The sequence below is a fragment of the Hippocampus comes genome, unplaced genomic scaffold (genome assembly GCF_001891065.2).
Source record: "Hippocampus comes isolate QL1 unplaced genomic scaffold, H_comes_QL1_v1.1 scaffold248, whole genome shotgun sequence".
In the NCBI taxonomy this organism is placed as follows: Eukaryota; Metazoa; Chordata; class Actinopteri; order Syngnathiformes; family Syngnathidae; genus Hippocampus; species Hippocampus comes.
In genome coordinates, this window is record NW_017806277.1 from 688,135 (window position 1) to 706,569 (window position 18,435).

The 18,435-nt window shown below is 39.6% G+C and overlaps 1 protein-coding gene and 1 long non-coding RNA gene across 5 annotated transcripts in view; one reads left to right on the forward strand and one right to left on the reverse strand.

Annotated features, from left to right (window-relative positions):
- Positions 1 to 18,435, reverse strand: part of arhgap32b (Rho GTPase activating protein 32b) — a 70,009-nt gene that overhangs the window by 20,300 nt on the left and 31,274 nt on the right. For 2 of the 4 annotated variants that reach the window (XM_019857718.1, XM_019857721.1), the window contains 6 exons: positions 18,193 to 18,285; positions 13,425 to 13,547; positions 13,082 to 13,159; positions 8,318 to 8,399; positions 7,164 to 7,214; positions 6,819 to 6,893 (listed from right to left, as the gene is read on the reverse strand). In XM_019857718.1, the coding sequence (XP_019713277.1) occupies positions 6,819 to 6,893; positions 7,164 to 7,214; positions 8,318 to 8,399; positions 13,082 to 13,159; positions 13,425 to 13,547; positions 18,193 to 18,285 (502 nt within the window). The remainder of the gene's footprint in view (positions 1 to 6,818; positions 6,894 to 7,163; positions 7,215 to 8,317; positions 8,400 to 13,081; positions 13,160 to 13,424; positions 13,548 to 18,192; positions 18,286 to 18,435) is intronic. The other 2 variants (XM_019857719.1, XM_019857720.1) reach the window with 2 other exon arrangements.
- Positions 7,029 to 12,228, forward strand: LOC109507968 (uncharacterized). The gene is made up of 3 exons (XR_002166573.1): positions 7,029 to 7,044; positions 12,038 to 12,169; positions 12,205 to 12,228. It is a non-coding gene; the product is annotated as an uncharacterized LOC109507968 (long non-coding RNA).

Here is an 18,435-nt window from a genome sequence, read left to right on the forward strand (position 1 = left end):
ACACACACACACACACACACACACACACACACACACACACACACACACACGCACATACACATGGACAGTTTCACCATATTCATGCAAAGATAATTTGTTGAAAAACAGGTACAATTTACCAATGATATGTAGAAAATTACCTCTGGATGGTGAACAATGGCCGTCCTGTGATATATGGTTACATTTCAGTATCATATGAACACTGCAACTTATTCGCTGTTGGCTTTGCAAAATATTAAATGCCTGGCAGCTCCACCATGCGCCTTTCAAATCGTGCAGAGTCACGCACAAGAATACACTAAAGAAATAATGCATGCAACTAGCATGAAAAAAATATCTAGCTAGTTAGCTATGTACTGTAAATCTATTTTATTTATTAAGCGTGACCAATAAAACTGGAAACCATGTTCGACACTGGGGCTGCCAGATAGAGTTGTCGCGATTAGTCGATGAATCAAATCATTTGTAAATCACTGCATATTGCAGCAGCAAGCAGCGGCTCTTATAATCACAGTCATTTGTTAACATCTTAAATTATTTAAGATGTGTACAAAGTAATAATAAAGACAAGTTAGATGATTGTAAATTCAACTTCTGTTAAAAGTGTACAGCTCATGCGAGCAGTCCTGACATGTTTATAAATGACGGCACAATTTAAATTCAAGATGATACTGTGGCCTTAATCGGTGATATCAGTCAAAATAAATAAATAACACCTTTAAAAATTAGGAGAAACATATTTTTTGAGGATATTCTATCATCATAACTTACTATCACGATTTTAAACAAATCTACCCATCGAAGTGTTATTAGAAGCATAGTACCGATTTTGCTGGTTTAAACAACCCATTTGAGTAAGCCTGTTTTGTTAAATAAGTAGAAATGGCAACTGTGTCAGGCTCTAAGCATTAAAATGTGCATTCATTTAACTGCCTTTAATGTAATCCAAGTAGCCAAGAGGGAATTTGCTGCTAGCAGCTAATGCTGAAGCCGCCGCTAAACGCTGGCAGCACGTCAGCGTAATGAAGTAGTCTTGTTTGTGTCCTCAATTAGTGATTTAACTTGATTTTAGTATTGACAAACGAACCACTTCAAAAATAATATCGGACTTTACAGTGATCCTCTTGAAATTTCGGCTCAACTTCCTTTTAGGTCATTCTGGTGGAAGTAGATTACAGTTTTAAATCGTGGGAGGTAGCTCTTGGACAGAGAAGACGTGCAACGTAATGGTTTCTGCCAACGTCACATTATGGACAGCGTGGAAGTCGGTTAAACGGTGTTGCATTGACATTCTGCTCGTGATAAGTGTTTTTGAAATGGATGCATTTTAAGGCGATAAAGGGATTTTGATTACATGGGCGTGTTGGCATGTCACACAGAGGAAGTGATTGCGACGGCTATTTTTCACTAAGAACAGAACAAATCTCAGTAAAGTTGTTTATTTTATCTCTGCAGTATGTTTGCTCTATTATAAGCAGTGAAAGCTACTGATTGATCGTTAAGAGGGGGGAAAAAAATAGACTCTCGAAGTGGGTCAGCGTTTTGAGCATCTGGCTGGACCGGACTTCCTGAGAGCCAAAATGCTGATCTCTGTTTTTGTGAAATACATTCACCCCTAAAATGCGAGTTATAGTCTGAAACGATTTGTACGCTTTTTTTATTTTATTTTTTATTGTTCATGATGTATTTTATTTACTGGTGACTATGACTTGTACTCCAGAGCAACATATAGTCAGAAAAATATAATCCAAACATTTACTGACAATGAACTATGCTGATCCATTGCTTTGGAAAGAGCACTTGTTTTAAATGAATCCTGAGCCCAGTTTACCCATGACCGACTCTCCCTGACAAGCCTACTGTATTTGGTTTTCATGTTTGCCACCAGAATAAATCCAAAACACTCACAAAACTATTATAAGAAGTCCAACAGGTTTGGTTTATATCAGGGGTGTCAAACGTACGGCCCGCGGGCCGGATCCGGCCCGCAAAGGACTTTAATCCGGCCCGCGAGATGATTATGTAAAGCACTGGTGTCAAACATACGGTCCGCGGGCCGTTCAATCAGGCCCCACAGGATAATTTAAAAGTGAAGAAAATGCATAAAAAACACAGAATAAATATTTTTAATAAGGTGCAATTCATTGAGTATCCGCTAGGGGACACTGTTTTGATCAGAGAAGAAGACAACAGCAGCCTCAGTCCATCACTGAGACAGACCCATGACAGCAGACGCTATCAATAGCACTCTCACATTTACACATTTAATAGCACGCTCCTTAGTTTGTAAGGTGTAGGCAGGGATTACATTTAGATTTTATATGCACGTGTAAATGGTTTAAAACTTCCTTTCTTTATAAATCTCGTTTAATCTTAAAGTGCATTACTATATTTTTCAAAACCAATTACTTGTTAAAGTTTGTACAATCAGTGGGATCAGTTGCAATGCATATATGTGAATGATAAAAGTAAATTGCACATTTGTCGAAGGAAATGTAAGGTGCTTCATGAAATGTTTTGTAAAAGATATGTTCATTTAATTTCAACATTTTCCTAATGTTCTTGTGCTTCTTTATACCAAAACAAAGGAAAGACATATTGTTTTGGTTATTTCTAGCAAAGTATGGTATCATTTTAATGGTCCGGCCCACTTGACATCTACCCAGGCCGTATGCGGCCCACCATGTGAAATGAGTTTGACACCCCTGGTTTATATAAAGAAGATATAGTATAGTACCCTTAAATTACTGACAAGTTTACCCCATAATAAAGCTTGAAGACTTCCAACTACAAATACAGTACCGTATTTTCCGCACTATAAGGCGCACCGAAAAGTCTTCCATTTTCTTAAAAGCTGTGCGCCTTAAAATCCGGTGCACCTTATGTATGGTCATTACCGTAATATGTCGAGCCCAAGATGGCTCCTTGCCGGAGACATGCTTACAATGTTATAAGTTGCTGTTGGTTCAGTGAACTGTGTCGCTGCTTTATTAAATAAGTTTTTGTTGGAGCTCCGAAAAAAGGAGCGCTGTGGTGGTGTTTTTTTCAAAACGCACACTTTATTAATGGTTTTCACAGTCTCAACAAATACAGGTACGTCTTTGTCCGTCTCTTCTTCCGTTACACTCGAGAGGCGTTCATGACCGCCTCGGAAAAACGTAAATTAACGATTCCTTCAATGAAACTATGAAAATTGAAAATAATGCATCAAAACAGAAAATCAAGCGAGGAAATCACAAAATAAATTCTATGGCCCCACTACAGAATTTATTTTGTGATTTCCTCGTTTGTGAATACAGTACACAACAAAGGAATAAATAACAAACACTTCTGAGACAGTCCAGTCTCCTCCAATTTACTGACATCTGAACGTTCTGTTGCAGCTACGCTCAAGGAAATGCCCGAATAAATTCTGTCGGGGGGGCTACAGAATTTATTTTGTGATTTTCTGTTTTGATGAATTACTGTATTTTCAATTTTCGTAGTTTCACTGAAGTAATCGTTAATTTACGTTTTTTTGGAGGTGGTCATGAACGCCTCTCGAGTCTAACGGAAGAAGAGAAGGCACGGAGAGATGGACAAACACGTACCTGTAGCTCTAGTGGATGCATTGTAGATTGCACCTTATAGTCAAGTGCGTGCAATATATGAAAAAAATTACAAAATAGGCCATTCATTGAAGGTGCGCCTCATAATCCAGTGCGCCTTTTAGTGAGGAATAGACGGTACTTTAATTGTACACATTTTTAGTTTCTTTCAACTTTCTCTGACATTGAGGCCCCACTGATTCTCAAGAATTCCTGTCATTCTTGAAATTAGTTGTGCAAGATTTATGTTGAGTAAAGCTAATTTGATTTGTCGATGGTGAGGATCATGAGACTGCAGTCGGACTCTTCCACTTCATGTGACTTCAACTTGACATTCACATCCTTTGAAATGATTTCACGTCCTCGTTTGTCATTTTCTTTTAATGGAAGGCAACGTTGGTCATGCTGTGACCAAATTTATGGCTTTTGTTTCGTGGTTCAGAATTCCAACGAATCTGCCAAACAATAATGGCCAAGTATGGACCACAACTTTGTACAATCAGCGCAAAAATGACAATGCTCCTCATTCACAGCTTATGCGTATGCTACGTACTGTATACCAATAAACCCTGCGAGCCAGATCAAATTCTGTTATTTAAAAAAAAAAAAAAAAAAAAAAAAGGGTGAATTCAATTAGAATTCCTCATTCCTTTTCAGAATGGAAGAACATCAAGCTCTGCAGCATGTGGTAAACTTGTCAGCGAGAGTCAGCATGCAAGGCACATTGTAAACACAGTGCGGTAGAGGGGTGGAGTTGACCTTTGATACAAGTGCTCACCGCGTCACCTACAGGACAAATGGGGCGAGAAGCCCTCTGCCATGTTGCCCAACACCACATTACGGAATGAGTTGAGTGCAATGCGATGTGAAAAATCCCACAAAATAATAATAATGGGGGGAAAAAAAAAACTCCCAGCTTTGACATATGCAGCAAGTTAAGAACCACCAGCACCAGCCTCCACCAAACTTCAGTCGTTAAAATGAATCATGTGGAGAGACAAGTTACACAAGGGACCTCGAGAATTTCACAGCTCAGAGCTGGAGCACCAGGAAATGAGCCGGGATCCTTGGGAACTGCAGGAACAAATCAGTCTCTCACACGTTCTCTATTCAATGACTTCCTCCCTCGTTCACATGAGCAGCTGTTTGAGCTCACTCAGTTTATGCTCAAGCAGCTGCCCAAATCACAGGTCCCCAGACATGACAATAGGCGTAGAAATGAAGGGTTTGCTCCACATCTGGGTCAGCAACTGGCATGTCAAAAGAAAAGAACGCTGACTATCCATTTGCATCATCAAGTGAGTGGCAACTACAACCTGTTTGCATTGTGAGGATGGTAAAGTTTCCATCATCACACTGGGGCAATTGTTCGGAAAGCGCAAATTGAACCTCGGAAGAGAGAGTATTTTTTTTTTTTTTTCAATACTTGTAGATCCCTACAGGAATGTGCTCTTTTCGTCGCCATGGAGAGGGAAACAGCGATTCATACTATTGCAGAACAAAGCTTACCACTCAATGGATGGGTTTACAGCCGCTTCCCTCCCTGCCCCCCTCCCTTGCTGTGAAAGGATTAAATAAATCACGGCTAGTCAGGACCCAGGACCATGACACCCCTACCACCATCTTTCAGTGTCGACCAAACAGACAAACAGCTGGACCTCATCCAGACACAGGATACGTTAAGGAGCTTTTAGAAATGCTCCAGTAACCTGGCTCATCCCTGAAGTCATTTGCATATACCTTTAGGGGACCAAGACAGAGAACTGAAAGCTGGGAACAGAAGTTGGTTCTCTCCCGTGAATACCGATTTCAAAGTAGAGACGCATTTACTATATTCAGCAACATTCGGGTTTTCGTCTCTTATATACAAATTGCATTTGATAATTCCCTGGAAGAATTATTCTGTCAAACCTAAAATATATAGTATGCATAAAAGATGTCTATTTTCTCATGGACTTACATATACCATTATGATGCAACAACCAGATGGGATGAAGAGTTTAATTTACCACTTGATACAAAATGTTTTTGGAAGGTCACAAACATTTATGGGTATGTGGAGCATCATTAGGTTGATTTCTGTTATGGTGGAACTTCCAATTTTGAACCTAAAGATTGTACAATTTAGAATTGAACTAGCATTTCTATATGCTCACTCACTATAATTTAGATTGAACCATCATTGTGTATGACACTAAGAGAGGTACCATTAAATCTGACTTGGTCTTGTTGGCAAATTATGCACGCGGTCAGATGTTTGGTACGCACATCTCTGTCAGGGCTTCTCAGTATAATTTGAGCACAATAATGAAAAAAAGAGGAATGCTCCCCACAGTATGAGTTGCACTTGCTTACACGAAGGAACTTGCATAGTCAGCACTTAAAAGGGTAAATGTACAGTACACGTCTTCTTTTTAAAATGATTATACTGCTTGTATAACTACTTGTGTAATTATACACTTGTGTAACAGTTGTGGTTGTTGAAATATCAACTCAACCCGTACAGTTAATAAAGGTTTTATGATCAAGAAAGTTTGACTCTAGACCAGATTAATGAGATGTAAAGCGGTGCCTTGAGATATGAGTGCCTTGACCTGAAACATTTTCAAGACATGAGACATCACTTGACCAATTTTCTTTTTTTGTTATGTGACATGAGCTAAATTTGAGATACAAATGCGCTTCCGACACACACTGCGACAAGGCGGCCACACCCAGTCACCATCAATTCACATTGGTTTCTTTAAAGTGGAAGGACAATATCAGTTGGTGGCTGTATACAGCTGGAGGCTGTATACAGTTGATGGTGCCGTAAAGATGGTTTGCTAACTGTCAATAGACCCCACACAAGAAGAAGAAGAAGAAGAAGGAAAGCCAATTCATTAGTTATCGTCATGTTTTGTGTTTGTGTTATCCATGTTTGAAGGTTATGTGGAGAGGAAATGTTAGCACTCATCTTATGAAAAAACATGTAATAAATTAATTTTGGGTGGGCTTGGTGGGGTCTGGAACGGATTAATTGCACGTCCATTTATTTCCCTGGGGAGAGATGATTTGAGACTGGGACAGAGGGGGGTGTTGACCAGTGTTGCGGAATCGATTGCAGTCAAATTTACAGTTTCCACTGTATTTTTAACTCCATACAAACTATGTGTTATGAGAGTTGCACAAAATAAACATTGCTGTCGGGTTGGAGTTAGTTTCGGGCAGCACACCAAGAGGCTTTTCTACCTGAACTTAGGCTGTAGTGGTTAAGCGGGTCGGCCACCCATGCATTGTCCTGTATTACACTCTCCATCTCCAAATCTGCATGCATCCCGATGAACGGATGGACCAACAGAAAGATGGACGGATGGATGGAGACATGAGAGAAGCAGCAGAGGGAGAGAAGCACTTGACGTTAGAAAAAAAAAAACAGCCATCGTTTACTCAAGTCTTAGATTCCAACAATGTCATTGTATCCAATATTAAGTTAAATCTGACAAACTGCAATGCAATCACAGTTTATATGTCTAAGTGCGCTAGTGAGGGAGGAATGCATGGAGCAGGACGAAGCAATTTTATACCAACACGCACAGGGAGGGAAGAGACTCCATGAAGCGGGCGGCAGGCCAGAGCACGGGGACGCTGAGGCAGAGGAGTCAGAGTCAAATGCGACATATCAAGACACATGCAAGTTACCCACATACATACGGCTCAATCGTGTGCGATGAGACATCGGTATTCAGGATGCATCAAAGCAGTGAGAACAAGCAATGCGGGCTGTAATGCAGTGCAATATTCGTTGTGCATCGGACAATGAATGACAATGACAATCAAGCCTTGGTCAGCCCATTAATCATAAAATTGCTTTTGACAGCCGCGGAGTTTCAAAAACTAAACCTTAAATAGTGGCTATCTGTATTAAAAAAAAACCCAAAAATCAAATATCTGAGCAATCAGAGGAAAAAACAACAACTATTTTGATTAATATTAAAATATTCTCAATCGTGGATGAAGTGGCAAATTGTGGAAATAAATGTGCAAGTAACCCAGACAAGCAGTGTGCACCAAAGTGGGAGAATGTACAGGTATATCAATTAAAATATTAACATGTGGTCGTCCATGTGCTACAACGGATTACAATATCATGAGAAGTATTTATTATCCATCTGATCGGTCAGGTGCTTCAGGCACCGGAAAATCCGGAAACTAGCAATTTGTAGCATTGGTGGTCTTATTTTTTTCTTTTTTTTTACAGCATTATCATTTTGTCATGACATCAGATGGTTAGCATCTGGCTCCAAGTCTCATTCCAAGGCCGGCCAGATTCTTGTGAATGAAAGTCATCATCAATGAATCAGTCTTTGGCGTTGAAATTTGTATGCGAGTTCCCAAATGTTCAATCACAAACGTTATGTTATTAGGATTTGTAACGTATGGATTTGTATATCTCAGTAATAGTTTAACATACCTATTGGCTTGTGTATATTCAAATTAGGTATACCATACATTCATAGAATTCTGAGTCAAAAACTGTTGAAATAAACCAAGGGTTTGCCTGAGGCATAACACACACACACACACACACACACACACACACACACACACACACACACACACACGCACATATACAAACGCATCCTGAACTACTTCCAGAAAACGCAGCCCTTATCTCGCAACTGTCATCAACGATTATTCCCTTCTGACAACATTTCACTAAATGGTTTGAACGTTAAGGAGAGCAGTACCTGGCTTGGGCACAGAGTTGGTCATGGACTGTGGCACTTTATCATTTATGAGCTCCACACACTCACTGGGAAAGTAGCCAACCTGGAGGGAGTGGGAGAAAATATCAAACAAACCAGAATTAAAATTAGTCTTGGAGCACAAAGACTGCAGATCTCCACTGAGGCCCAACACCCGTGTCCTATAGGAAGCACTTTTTGTAGATTGGAGATCTTATATGCATCATAGCTGCAACAAAAATATGAATTAACTCATAAAGACCCACAACAATTCATTTCAAAATGTTTCCAGTTGAGTTGCGTACTCATTTAAAAAGTTAAACATTAAAAAAAAAAAAAAAAAAAAAAAAAAAGGTTTGGAACTCCGTTCAAACATAATACTTTTTGTTTTGCTTACCCAATTTCTGTTTTTGGTTTATTTACCCTTCATTTACATGTAACCAGCAGAGGAACTAACCACTAATGAATGAATTCAAATAGACATAAATCACAATTATTGAATTTTAGTTTCTCAACTGCCAAATGTACTTCCAGCAAAATCAACACATATGAGCCATGTTCAGATCATTCCAAAAATGTTTAGCTTCAACCAAGTTGAGCGAAGGTACAGTATAACGCCAACGCTGTCCATGTTCACCAGCAGTATATTTCCATACATAAACCACGCATGAGCTATAAAGGTCAAGTGTGAAGTCATTTTAGAAAATCTCAAATCAAATATTTCTATGTCACTTATCTGAGGGGTGTTTGAAGAGATGTATGTTGGACCGAACATGTACGAGCCAGATGCTCAGGATGCGGAAAATGTGCCCCAACGGCTGGACATGGAATGGAGACGAGACCCCTAGGGACTGGAAATATGCGAGGCTATATAGGCTGCGGTTATTAGCCTAGCGCTATTGTTTGCAATTCGATGCTGCGCCGTGCTGTAAGTTGTGCACGATGGGTTTAGCTACTTGGTCCAAGCATTCCCGCTAGTATTGAGAGCACATATTTTAGTGGATTGGTGTCCTGCATTGTCATTGCTAACGTCGTTCAGTTACGTTGTCGGCCACTCCACACATTATATCGTCAGCATTGTTAGTCGCAAACCGTTACAAAGGATTCCATCCATGCACTCATATAATATTTTGAATCAAAAGTTTTCATAAACAACAGCCAGAGTTATTCATTGATTATCACACCTGCCATTTTTGCAAATCCGGTTGAGAAAACAGAGGTTTTTGAAGTGCTGGTAACAAAGAACGTTCGTCAACACCGGCGTGAAATTAATTCGCTTAGCCAGAATGAACACTGTATCATTTCAATTTTCTGGTCCATTTATGTGCCCTATTCTTTTCTTTTGGCCACTCAAACCACTGTTTGCTTGAATATGAACAGTGCATCGCCACACAGCGTCTATGGGTTTCGCCGAATAACTCGAAACCAATGGCAAAGAGCATTAACTGGACAATCAACAATGCAGTTCGATGGCTTGCTGCCGACTCGGAATTCTATAAACCACATCACTCACCAATGATTGACGAACAAAAGCATTTTCGTTGCTCAGCGCGTTGATATATCGAGCTGTGATGATCTAGCTATGAACCTGGGTGGTTGCGTTAAAAAAAAAAAAACGCAAGTATGCTTGAAATAGTTTTAACTCGAAGTATTACTCAAAAGATGGTTGGCTAAGTTTACTTCACACCGGCTGGACATGGAATGGAGACGAGACCCCTAGGGACTGGAAATATGCGAGGCTATATAGGCTGCGGTTATTAGCCTAGCGCTATTGTTTGCAATTCGATGCTGCGCCGTGCTGTAAGTTGTGCACGATGGGTTTAGCTACTTGGTCCAAGCATTCCCGCTAGTATTGAGAGCACATATTTTAGTGGATTGGTGTCCTGCATTGTCATTGCTAACGTCGTTCAGTTACGTTGTCGGCCACTCCACACATTATATCGTCAGCATTGTTAGTCGCAAACCGTTACAAAGGATTCCATCCATGCACTCATATAATATTTTGAATCAAAAGTTTTCATAAACAACAGCCAGAGTTATTCATTGATTATCACACCTGCCATTTTTGCAAATCCGGTTGAGAAAACAGAGGTTTTTGAAGTGCTGGTAACAAAGAACGTTCGTCAACACCGGCGTGAAATTAATTCGCTTAGCCAGAATGAACACTGTATCATTTCAATTTTCTGGTCCATTTATGTGCCCTATTCTTTTCTTTTGGCCACTCAAACCACTGTTTGCTTGAATATGAACAGTGCATCGCCACACAGCGTCTATGGGTTTCGCCGAATAACTCGAAACCAATGGCAAAGAGCATTAACTGGACAATCAACAATGCAGTTCGATGGCTTGCTGCCGACTCGGAATTCTATAAACCACATCACTCACCAATGATTGACGAACAAAAGCATTTTCGTTGCTCAGCGCGTTGATATATCGAGCTGTGATGATCTAGCTATGAACCTGGGTGGTTGCGTTAAAAAAAAAAAAACGCAAGTATGCTTGAAATAGTTTTAACTCGAAGTATTACTCAAAAGATGGTTGGCTAAGTTTACTTCACACTTGAATTAAACTGACAAGACAAAGCTCTCTGTAGATTCTTGCCAACCAACCACGCTTCAGGAATAGCATCGAACTAATGAGAAACTTCCTGTTGCCTGTAACCCCGGGAGTGCGTTAGAATGTCAGACTTCTTGAAGGCAAAGAGCCAAGTATGTTCAAAAAGGGCAGTGCAGAGAAAGTGGGGCAGAGGGTGAGAGAAAGTTCAGACATGGTTTTAAAAAGGGTTCATGACTGCACAGGGATCTTCAATATAAAAGAGTACACTGGGTTCAGTCATTTATATGTAGGCTTGACTGTCTTTTACATAAACATTTATGGTTTGACTATTTTTGTTTTTGGGGTTTTTTTTAGGCAGGTTTGACCACTATCTTCCAGTTAGGAATGGGTTGGTGACCAGTTTCAATGTACAGTATACCATGGGTTTAAATGTCAATTTCAAAACAGGTAGAAAGCATGCATCCACAAATAAATTGGCCAAAGTTGATGTATACTAACACTAAACTCACTTAAAAGTAAACAATAGGGAGATTTTGTAGAAGCCAGGGCCTGATGTTTTGCTCTCTTACCGGGTCAAGTGCCTCTCGCACCCATTTAGGCTACTCCGATGGCCCACAGTGGACGTGGGGACTTAAAAAAAAAAAAAATAAATAATAAAAGATCCAACTGCGACTGTCCTGCTCACCTGGTATTCTTATCCCACAATAATTGCGTACGTAATATATTCAATCACTGCTTAGTGATGTGTTGACAGAACAAGCTGTGCTAAGCTACGTATGTTAGCTGGAGAAGCTATCACGTGCTCCGAGACAAGTTTCACCAGTCACAGCAATTTAGTGGAATACGCTTTGCTCCTGTAAAGTTGTGATGGGACGTACGTACTTTAATACGGTACACAAACACAGAAGTATGTTTACAAAATTAACGTATTTTCCACACTATGAGGTGATTCGGATTATAAGGCGCACCTTAAATGAATGGCCTATTTTAAAATGGTTTTCAAATATAAGGCGCATCACATTATAGGGTGCATAGAATAGCAGCTACAATAGTGGCTCGAGTTGCTTTATGACTCCAAGAGATGCGGCTATGCTAAAGGGTTTAATCAGCTTTATTTATATAGAGCTTTCACATCCGCTGCAGCTTTAACAAAGTGCTGAACATCAGAACATTTAACTCATTGAATACCACCCTTTTTCACTGGAGCAACCCCCTCAATCCCTCACATTTTACTGAATTTTGACTGATTTGCAAGGCCCACATAATTTTCTGTTCTACGGCTATATAAACGTGCGACCAGTCAGAAGAAAGTTGAGACTCTCTTCTTTCAGCAGAAAAAAAGTTTGTTTCTATCTTTCTCCGTTCGTTCGTAATCAGCATAGAAAATTGCCAAGTTTTATGGCCGGTTTTCTTCAGAAAATTAGCTTTTTGTAAAAGCATGCATTTCGAGCATAATTTCAAGTTTGACACTATTTTTTGCATTTGTGACAGCTCAAATACCTGAATAATGTGTTCCTCCTACAAAACAACATTACAAAAAATGTTTTTAGAGCAAAATAATTTATTTGCACACAACAAAACTATTGAACTATGAACAAGTGCAAATTGAACAATGGTGGACTTTTGCACCACTGCCGCCTGCTGGCCATTTTTTTACTATTACTACAGTGCAGTCAAGCCAAAGGGTTTGAGTGAGTTAAAATACTATATCCAAGAAATCAGATTACTGATCCATATATCAGGCCGATCGGATTAAACAGCGAAGTGTCGGCTTTTGAGAAAATTGAATGCTTTTAGGTGCACCTTATAGTGTGGAAAATACGGTAACCCCCCCACCCACCTCAAGAAAAACCTCCCCATAAAATGTGTACACATTGTACTTTGTATACAGTAATGTGATTCAATCAAATTTAATGAGGCATTGATTGTTTTTTGTACACATATAGGCAGCAGAATACCAACAACAAATTAAACTGTACGGGTTTGCTGAGTGACAGGTAAGCGCGTATGGAGTTTAGAAGAAGCCTTTCAATTCTTGATATATCAACTGCCACAAGTTCAGAACGCCAATGACTACGACTTTGAATTTCTGGAGCATTCACATGACAAATGATGTCTTGAGATGGTACCAGCATGAAATGGTACCCAGCAACCTGAATATTCACTGCATGTATGTAAAGGTAGCCTATGATGATGTTTTGAATGGCACACCTGAAAGCCATGCTTCCCCCTCCACCATGTGGTGTCTTCTTTCGGAGGCATGTCAATCACTGACACAATGTCACCAACCTGGAGAGAAGAGGAAATAGGTTTTTGTCACTTTGTAAAAAATCCAGTACGATATTTCCACAATAATTGCTTTAAAACGACTAGATTTTCAGGCTTGCGATCCAGCTTTAGTTTCAGCTGTTAGTTGAGCATTTTTACCGGAAGAGCCAACTAGTTTCCAGTATTTTTTTTCCCTCTTGATCACTGTATAAAGTTGAATGGAATGCATTCTCTCTGTGTACTGTCAGAAAGTCTGCAAGAGAGATTGGGAGCGTATTGGTGTCACCTCAAAGGAAAGCTCGTCTGAAGCCTGTGCAATGTAGCGTTTGATGACATGGGCAGCTGCAATTGCGGGCACGTTGATGGATGACTCTTCGTGAACCAAAAGATGATTTCCTTTATTGTCAACCTGGAAAAAAAAAACAAAAAAAAACCCATCAATGCTACGGGGCTCAGTTGAATCATTGTGATGCTTACACGACTGATTCAAAACGTTACAAGTGAAGAAATGCAAAACAGCAAAACATGCAACAGATTTACAGTCATTTTATGACTTTAAAATAGAAATGCGAAGCAGATGAAGGAATCAAAAGGCATTCAACATGTTCATCAGCACTGAGTATGTTGTCTGTTTGAGAGGGAAATAATTTCATCTGTGCTGTATGTTGCAAATACTGCACATTTGACAGTAATAAGTACCGAATTGGCCCGGATATAAGACGGCCCTGATTATAAGACAACACCCTCTTTTTCAAGACTCAAGTTTGAAAAAAGACTTTTTGAACACCAAATTAATTTTTATACAGAAAATAATTACAGTATATCTGAAACAAATGAACAATATATTTGAGAGAAAAAGCATGTTATTTTGCCTCATTCAAATCTTAATATCTGAACATTTAAATATGTAAACTAAAGTGCAATCACATTCGTAAATGAATGGCTTCTGGTTTTTGAAATGTACATTGCATCGTAACTTCTCCTCAGCTGGCGGTTAACCTGGCTGATCTTCGACCCACTTTTCTCCAGATTGTCGCTATGTTTCTCCATTTTCTGTTATCTTTTCTATTATTTTCTTCTCTTTTCTTTTTTAACACTATTTTTTATTTTCTTCTTCGTGGTACCGCTATTTTTATTTTTATTCTTCGTGACAGGGGTTCACTTTGGCCTGGGGAGTCAAGTTCAGCATTTGCTTCAATGATATCTGGCGCCATCTAGCGTCGTGAATGGGTATAATGTCTAGACCCCGAATATAAGACGGCCCCCAATTTTTCAGTCTTATTTCAATGCAAAAAACACCGTCTTATATTCGGGCCAATACGGTACTAGAGCTACGATTACCAACCACTGTACCGTATTTTCCGCACTATAAGGCACACCTAATAGCATTCAGTTTTCTCAAAAGCCAACAGTGCGCCCTATAATGCGTTTATTTGTAGTTACAGTAAATATTCCCATCCCCGGAATTCTATGAAAAGGAATATCCTTCACCCGGAACAAAAGCCTGTGCATTAACATTTTGACTGCGATATTACATGTTACCGGAACTTACGTAAGCGGAAATTCCACTACCCGTAACCCGGATTGAGACGTCATGCCGCGGGAGCTTAAATACACGCAACGCCCACCCGATGCTACGGAACGACGACACCGAGACACATTTTCACTTCGCGTTTTTCAACAATCAGATTCGAAAGGACGACGTGTAAGTGAGTTTTTATTGGCGTGCGTTTGACTGCAATTGCGAAAGATTTTAACTTTATTCACTTACGTCGTGTAGATCATAGCATCGAAACGCAGAAGAGCTGTCATGACTGGAGCGGAGTGAGTGAAATGCATCCGTTTGAGCGAGGCTGGACACAAAGAAAAAGCATCCAGCAGGCACTTGGAGTCGGAAAGACGCAAATCTACGAAACTTTAAAAAACAAGGCATCGATTCAACTCCTGATGACAAGCCACCATCCAGCGAGGAAGCAATGCAAATGGCAACAAATCGATCAGTATGCACAAGAATTACCAGACATCGGTGATCAACGGGACAGTTACTTGCAACTAGCACGAAAACTATGACACGCAGGCAAACATTGTCATAAACCAAAGAATGCATCCAACCAAACAATCCAAAATAGACACATTTTTTCCCAAGACAGAAAAAAAAAATAAACATTAAAATACTGTACGTATTTTACTGTTGTGATTTTTTTTGGATACATCTGTATTGCAGTTTTTGTTATATAAAGTTTTTGGACAGTATATTTTTGTATTTTATTGATTGTGTTGTTACACGTGCAATTTTGTCAACATACTTGCAGGTTCATAAAGGACATGTACCATGCTCATTTCCCAAATGAGGAATTTCTATTATCAGGACAAATTGGACAGCGCAAAAACGAAACCGCACTAGAGAATATTTACTGTATATGTTTCATGTCCGTGTTTGTCACCAGTTCTCATGGCTTGGTTGGTTGTGAAGGCTCTATATAAATAAAGCTGTTTTGTATTGTATTATCTTTGACGGAGCACCATCTAGTGGATGCATAGTGCAACCACAGCCACTATTGTAGCTTCTATTCTATGCACCTTACAATGCAGTGCACCCTATACATGAAAACAGTTTTAAAATAGGCCATTCATTGAAGGTGCGCCTGATAATCTGAAGCGCCTTATAGTGCACAACGGTAATTGACATTAATCGATCATCATTTTCATCAAGAACTATTTTTGACAATTGATAAATTGTTTAGATTCTTTTTTTAATGAGAACTGTCCAAACGCTCAAAAGTTCAGTTTCTGAACAGAAAATGTTCGCTGATTTTTGTCATCTTTCATGAAAGCAGACTGATTATTTTTGTATTTAATCAAAATGCATTTGCTTTTACTTTGGAAACTGATCAACAATTTTGTCTATTTTCTGAAAAGTTAATACCCTTCTGCACGGTCAACTTGAAATAATGTCTTGTTTTTGTCATGATTCCGTTCTGTTTAGTCCCCAACAGGTGACAGCGGGGTTCCGGTCTTTTCTGCTGCGCACCTGTCCCTCATTTGAACGCAGACTATTTGAGGACATCTCGCACGACAACTGATTGTCGGATAATTCACCTTGCTCATGTTATTCGTTCAAGTGCAGTTTTCTTGAAGTTCTTGATATTGCTCCGTATTCTCATTCTCCATTCTTGGTTCTCCGTTTTCCATAAGTAGTTTGCCTATGTTTAATATTACTCTCGGTTTTAGTATTTCCACGATTGGTTCATCTTGTCCTTTGTTGACAAGCTATTTTCGGTGATATTTTTCCCTTGCCTTCTGGCAAGTGCTTTTGGTTTCTCTCATTTTCCCCTGGTGTGTCTACCAGCGTCATTAATTGTACTTTGTTGGCTTTGCGCCATTTTTGCTGTAAATAAATATTTTTGTATACCTTTGTCTGAGTTTATGTTTGTAGAGTCTAATTCTGTTCCGGAACCTTATCAGTTTTTGAATAAAGGGATGGAAATTAAAACATGATTTTAACCCAATTCATCAATTAATTGACAAAATAATCAAAATATTAATTGATTATTGAAATAGACTTCAGTTGTAGCCCTAGTAATTCTTTAAAAAAATATATAATGTTTTTCTTTCAGAGAAACATAACTCGTAACCTGCTTTCACTACATATCAGTAGGACTTGCATAACAAATCCAAGTGCCTGTGTTCAATTATACATGCACAGAAGAGTAGATGAAAGATGATCCACCCACGACAGGGGGTTTTCAGCCAGTTCAACCATGTATCTTTTTTTTTCTTTCGACAAAAGACGCGCAATTATCAGAAAAAAATGTGCATCCGAGAGACAAAAAGCAACAATGTAACAAGAGGTATCTTCTTCAAAGTGTCTCTCTGCCTCTCCCTGCCACTACGGGATGGTCGCTGATAGTGTACCACCAAGACGAACGCATAATTAAATCACATCAATATCATCATGTGCATACAGTCTCTGGCACCATTATTAGACCAAAAAATACATTTCCACGTGAGACTCAAATGGGTGCACGGTGGTCAAGTTAGATGGTGAAAGCTCAGAGCTAACTGAGTATGTAAACTAAGATCAAATAATGTGATTCACTTCTTGCTCTGAGAACACTGACTCCTTTATAGTCACAATACAAAAAAGTACCTCTTGCTAATGAATTCCTTGAAACCTGCTACGGTCTCTTGTCAAGTCTGACAGACCGAGGTATTTTGTATTTCAGTGCAAAAAAAAAAAAAAAAGCCATTTTCCACTTGTCTTGGAAGCGACGGCCCTCTCTGTCAACTTTGCTTTTCTTCGCTACAGTCTCCATTTTAAAAATGGGCTAGAAAAGGTCACACAAGGGTCATGCAGCTTGGAAATTCACAATGATGCCAAACACTAATCAAAGGACACTTTGAGCGTATTTCAAAATGCTCGTAGGAGCGTGGCCACGGGTCTGCTGCCATCTTACATCCATCCATCCATCCATTTTCTGACCCGCTTATCCTCACAAGGGTCTCGGGTGTGCTGGAGCCTATTACAGCTGTCTTCGGGCAGTAGGCGGTGGACACCCTGAACTGGTTGTCAACCAATCGCAGGGCACACAAGGAAATGCAACCATTCGCACTCACACTCACACCCAGGGGCAATATCGAGTGTTCCATTAACCTGCCATGCATGTTTTTAGAATGTGGGAGGAAACCGGAGTACGCAGAGAACACCCACGCAGGCACAAGGAGAACATGCAAACTCCACACAGGAAGGCCGGAGCCGGAATTGAACCCTGCACCTCTGCATGGTGAGGTGGACTTGCTAACCAGTTGCTCCATTTTACATTGAAATATAAAATAGCTTTTTTTTGTTTTTTTTGAACTTTATGCCAGAAGCTGTGGACCAGTGGAAATTTCAACACAGGCTGCAATTGGCCCCCGGGCCAGACTTTGAACAGTTTGGACGAAAATGAATCAAGCATCTTGGATGTCTGTTTTCACTCAAAGTAATCCAATTTTGGATTTATTTACACTGCCACACACTGATTCTTCAACAGATGATGAAAGTGTTTACATACCTCCATCCACGTGAGGGCAGGCCCACAGTTTATCTTGTTGTCAGCAATGGCCGATAGCCGAGAGAGGTAACCCAACAACATTTGGGAGACAGACTAACATGAGAGAAAAAAAAAAAAAAAAAAAAAAATCAAAAAAGAATTAGGATTTAACCCTTTCATGCACCCGATAACCTGATAACATGATAAGCTGTCCACGATAGTAACCGCTTTCCCTGAAAGAGTTAAAAACGTTTTTTGTTATAT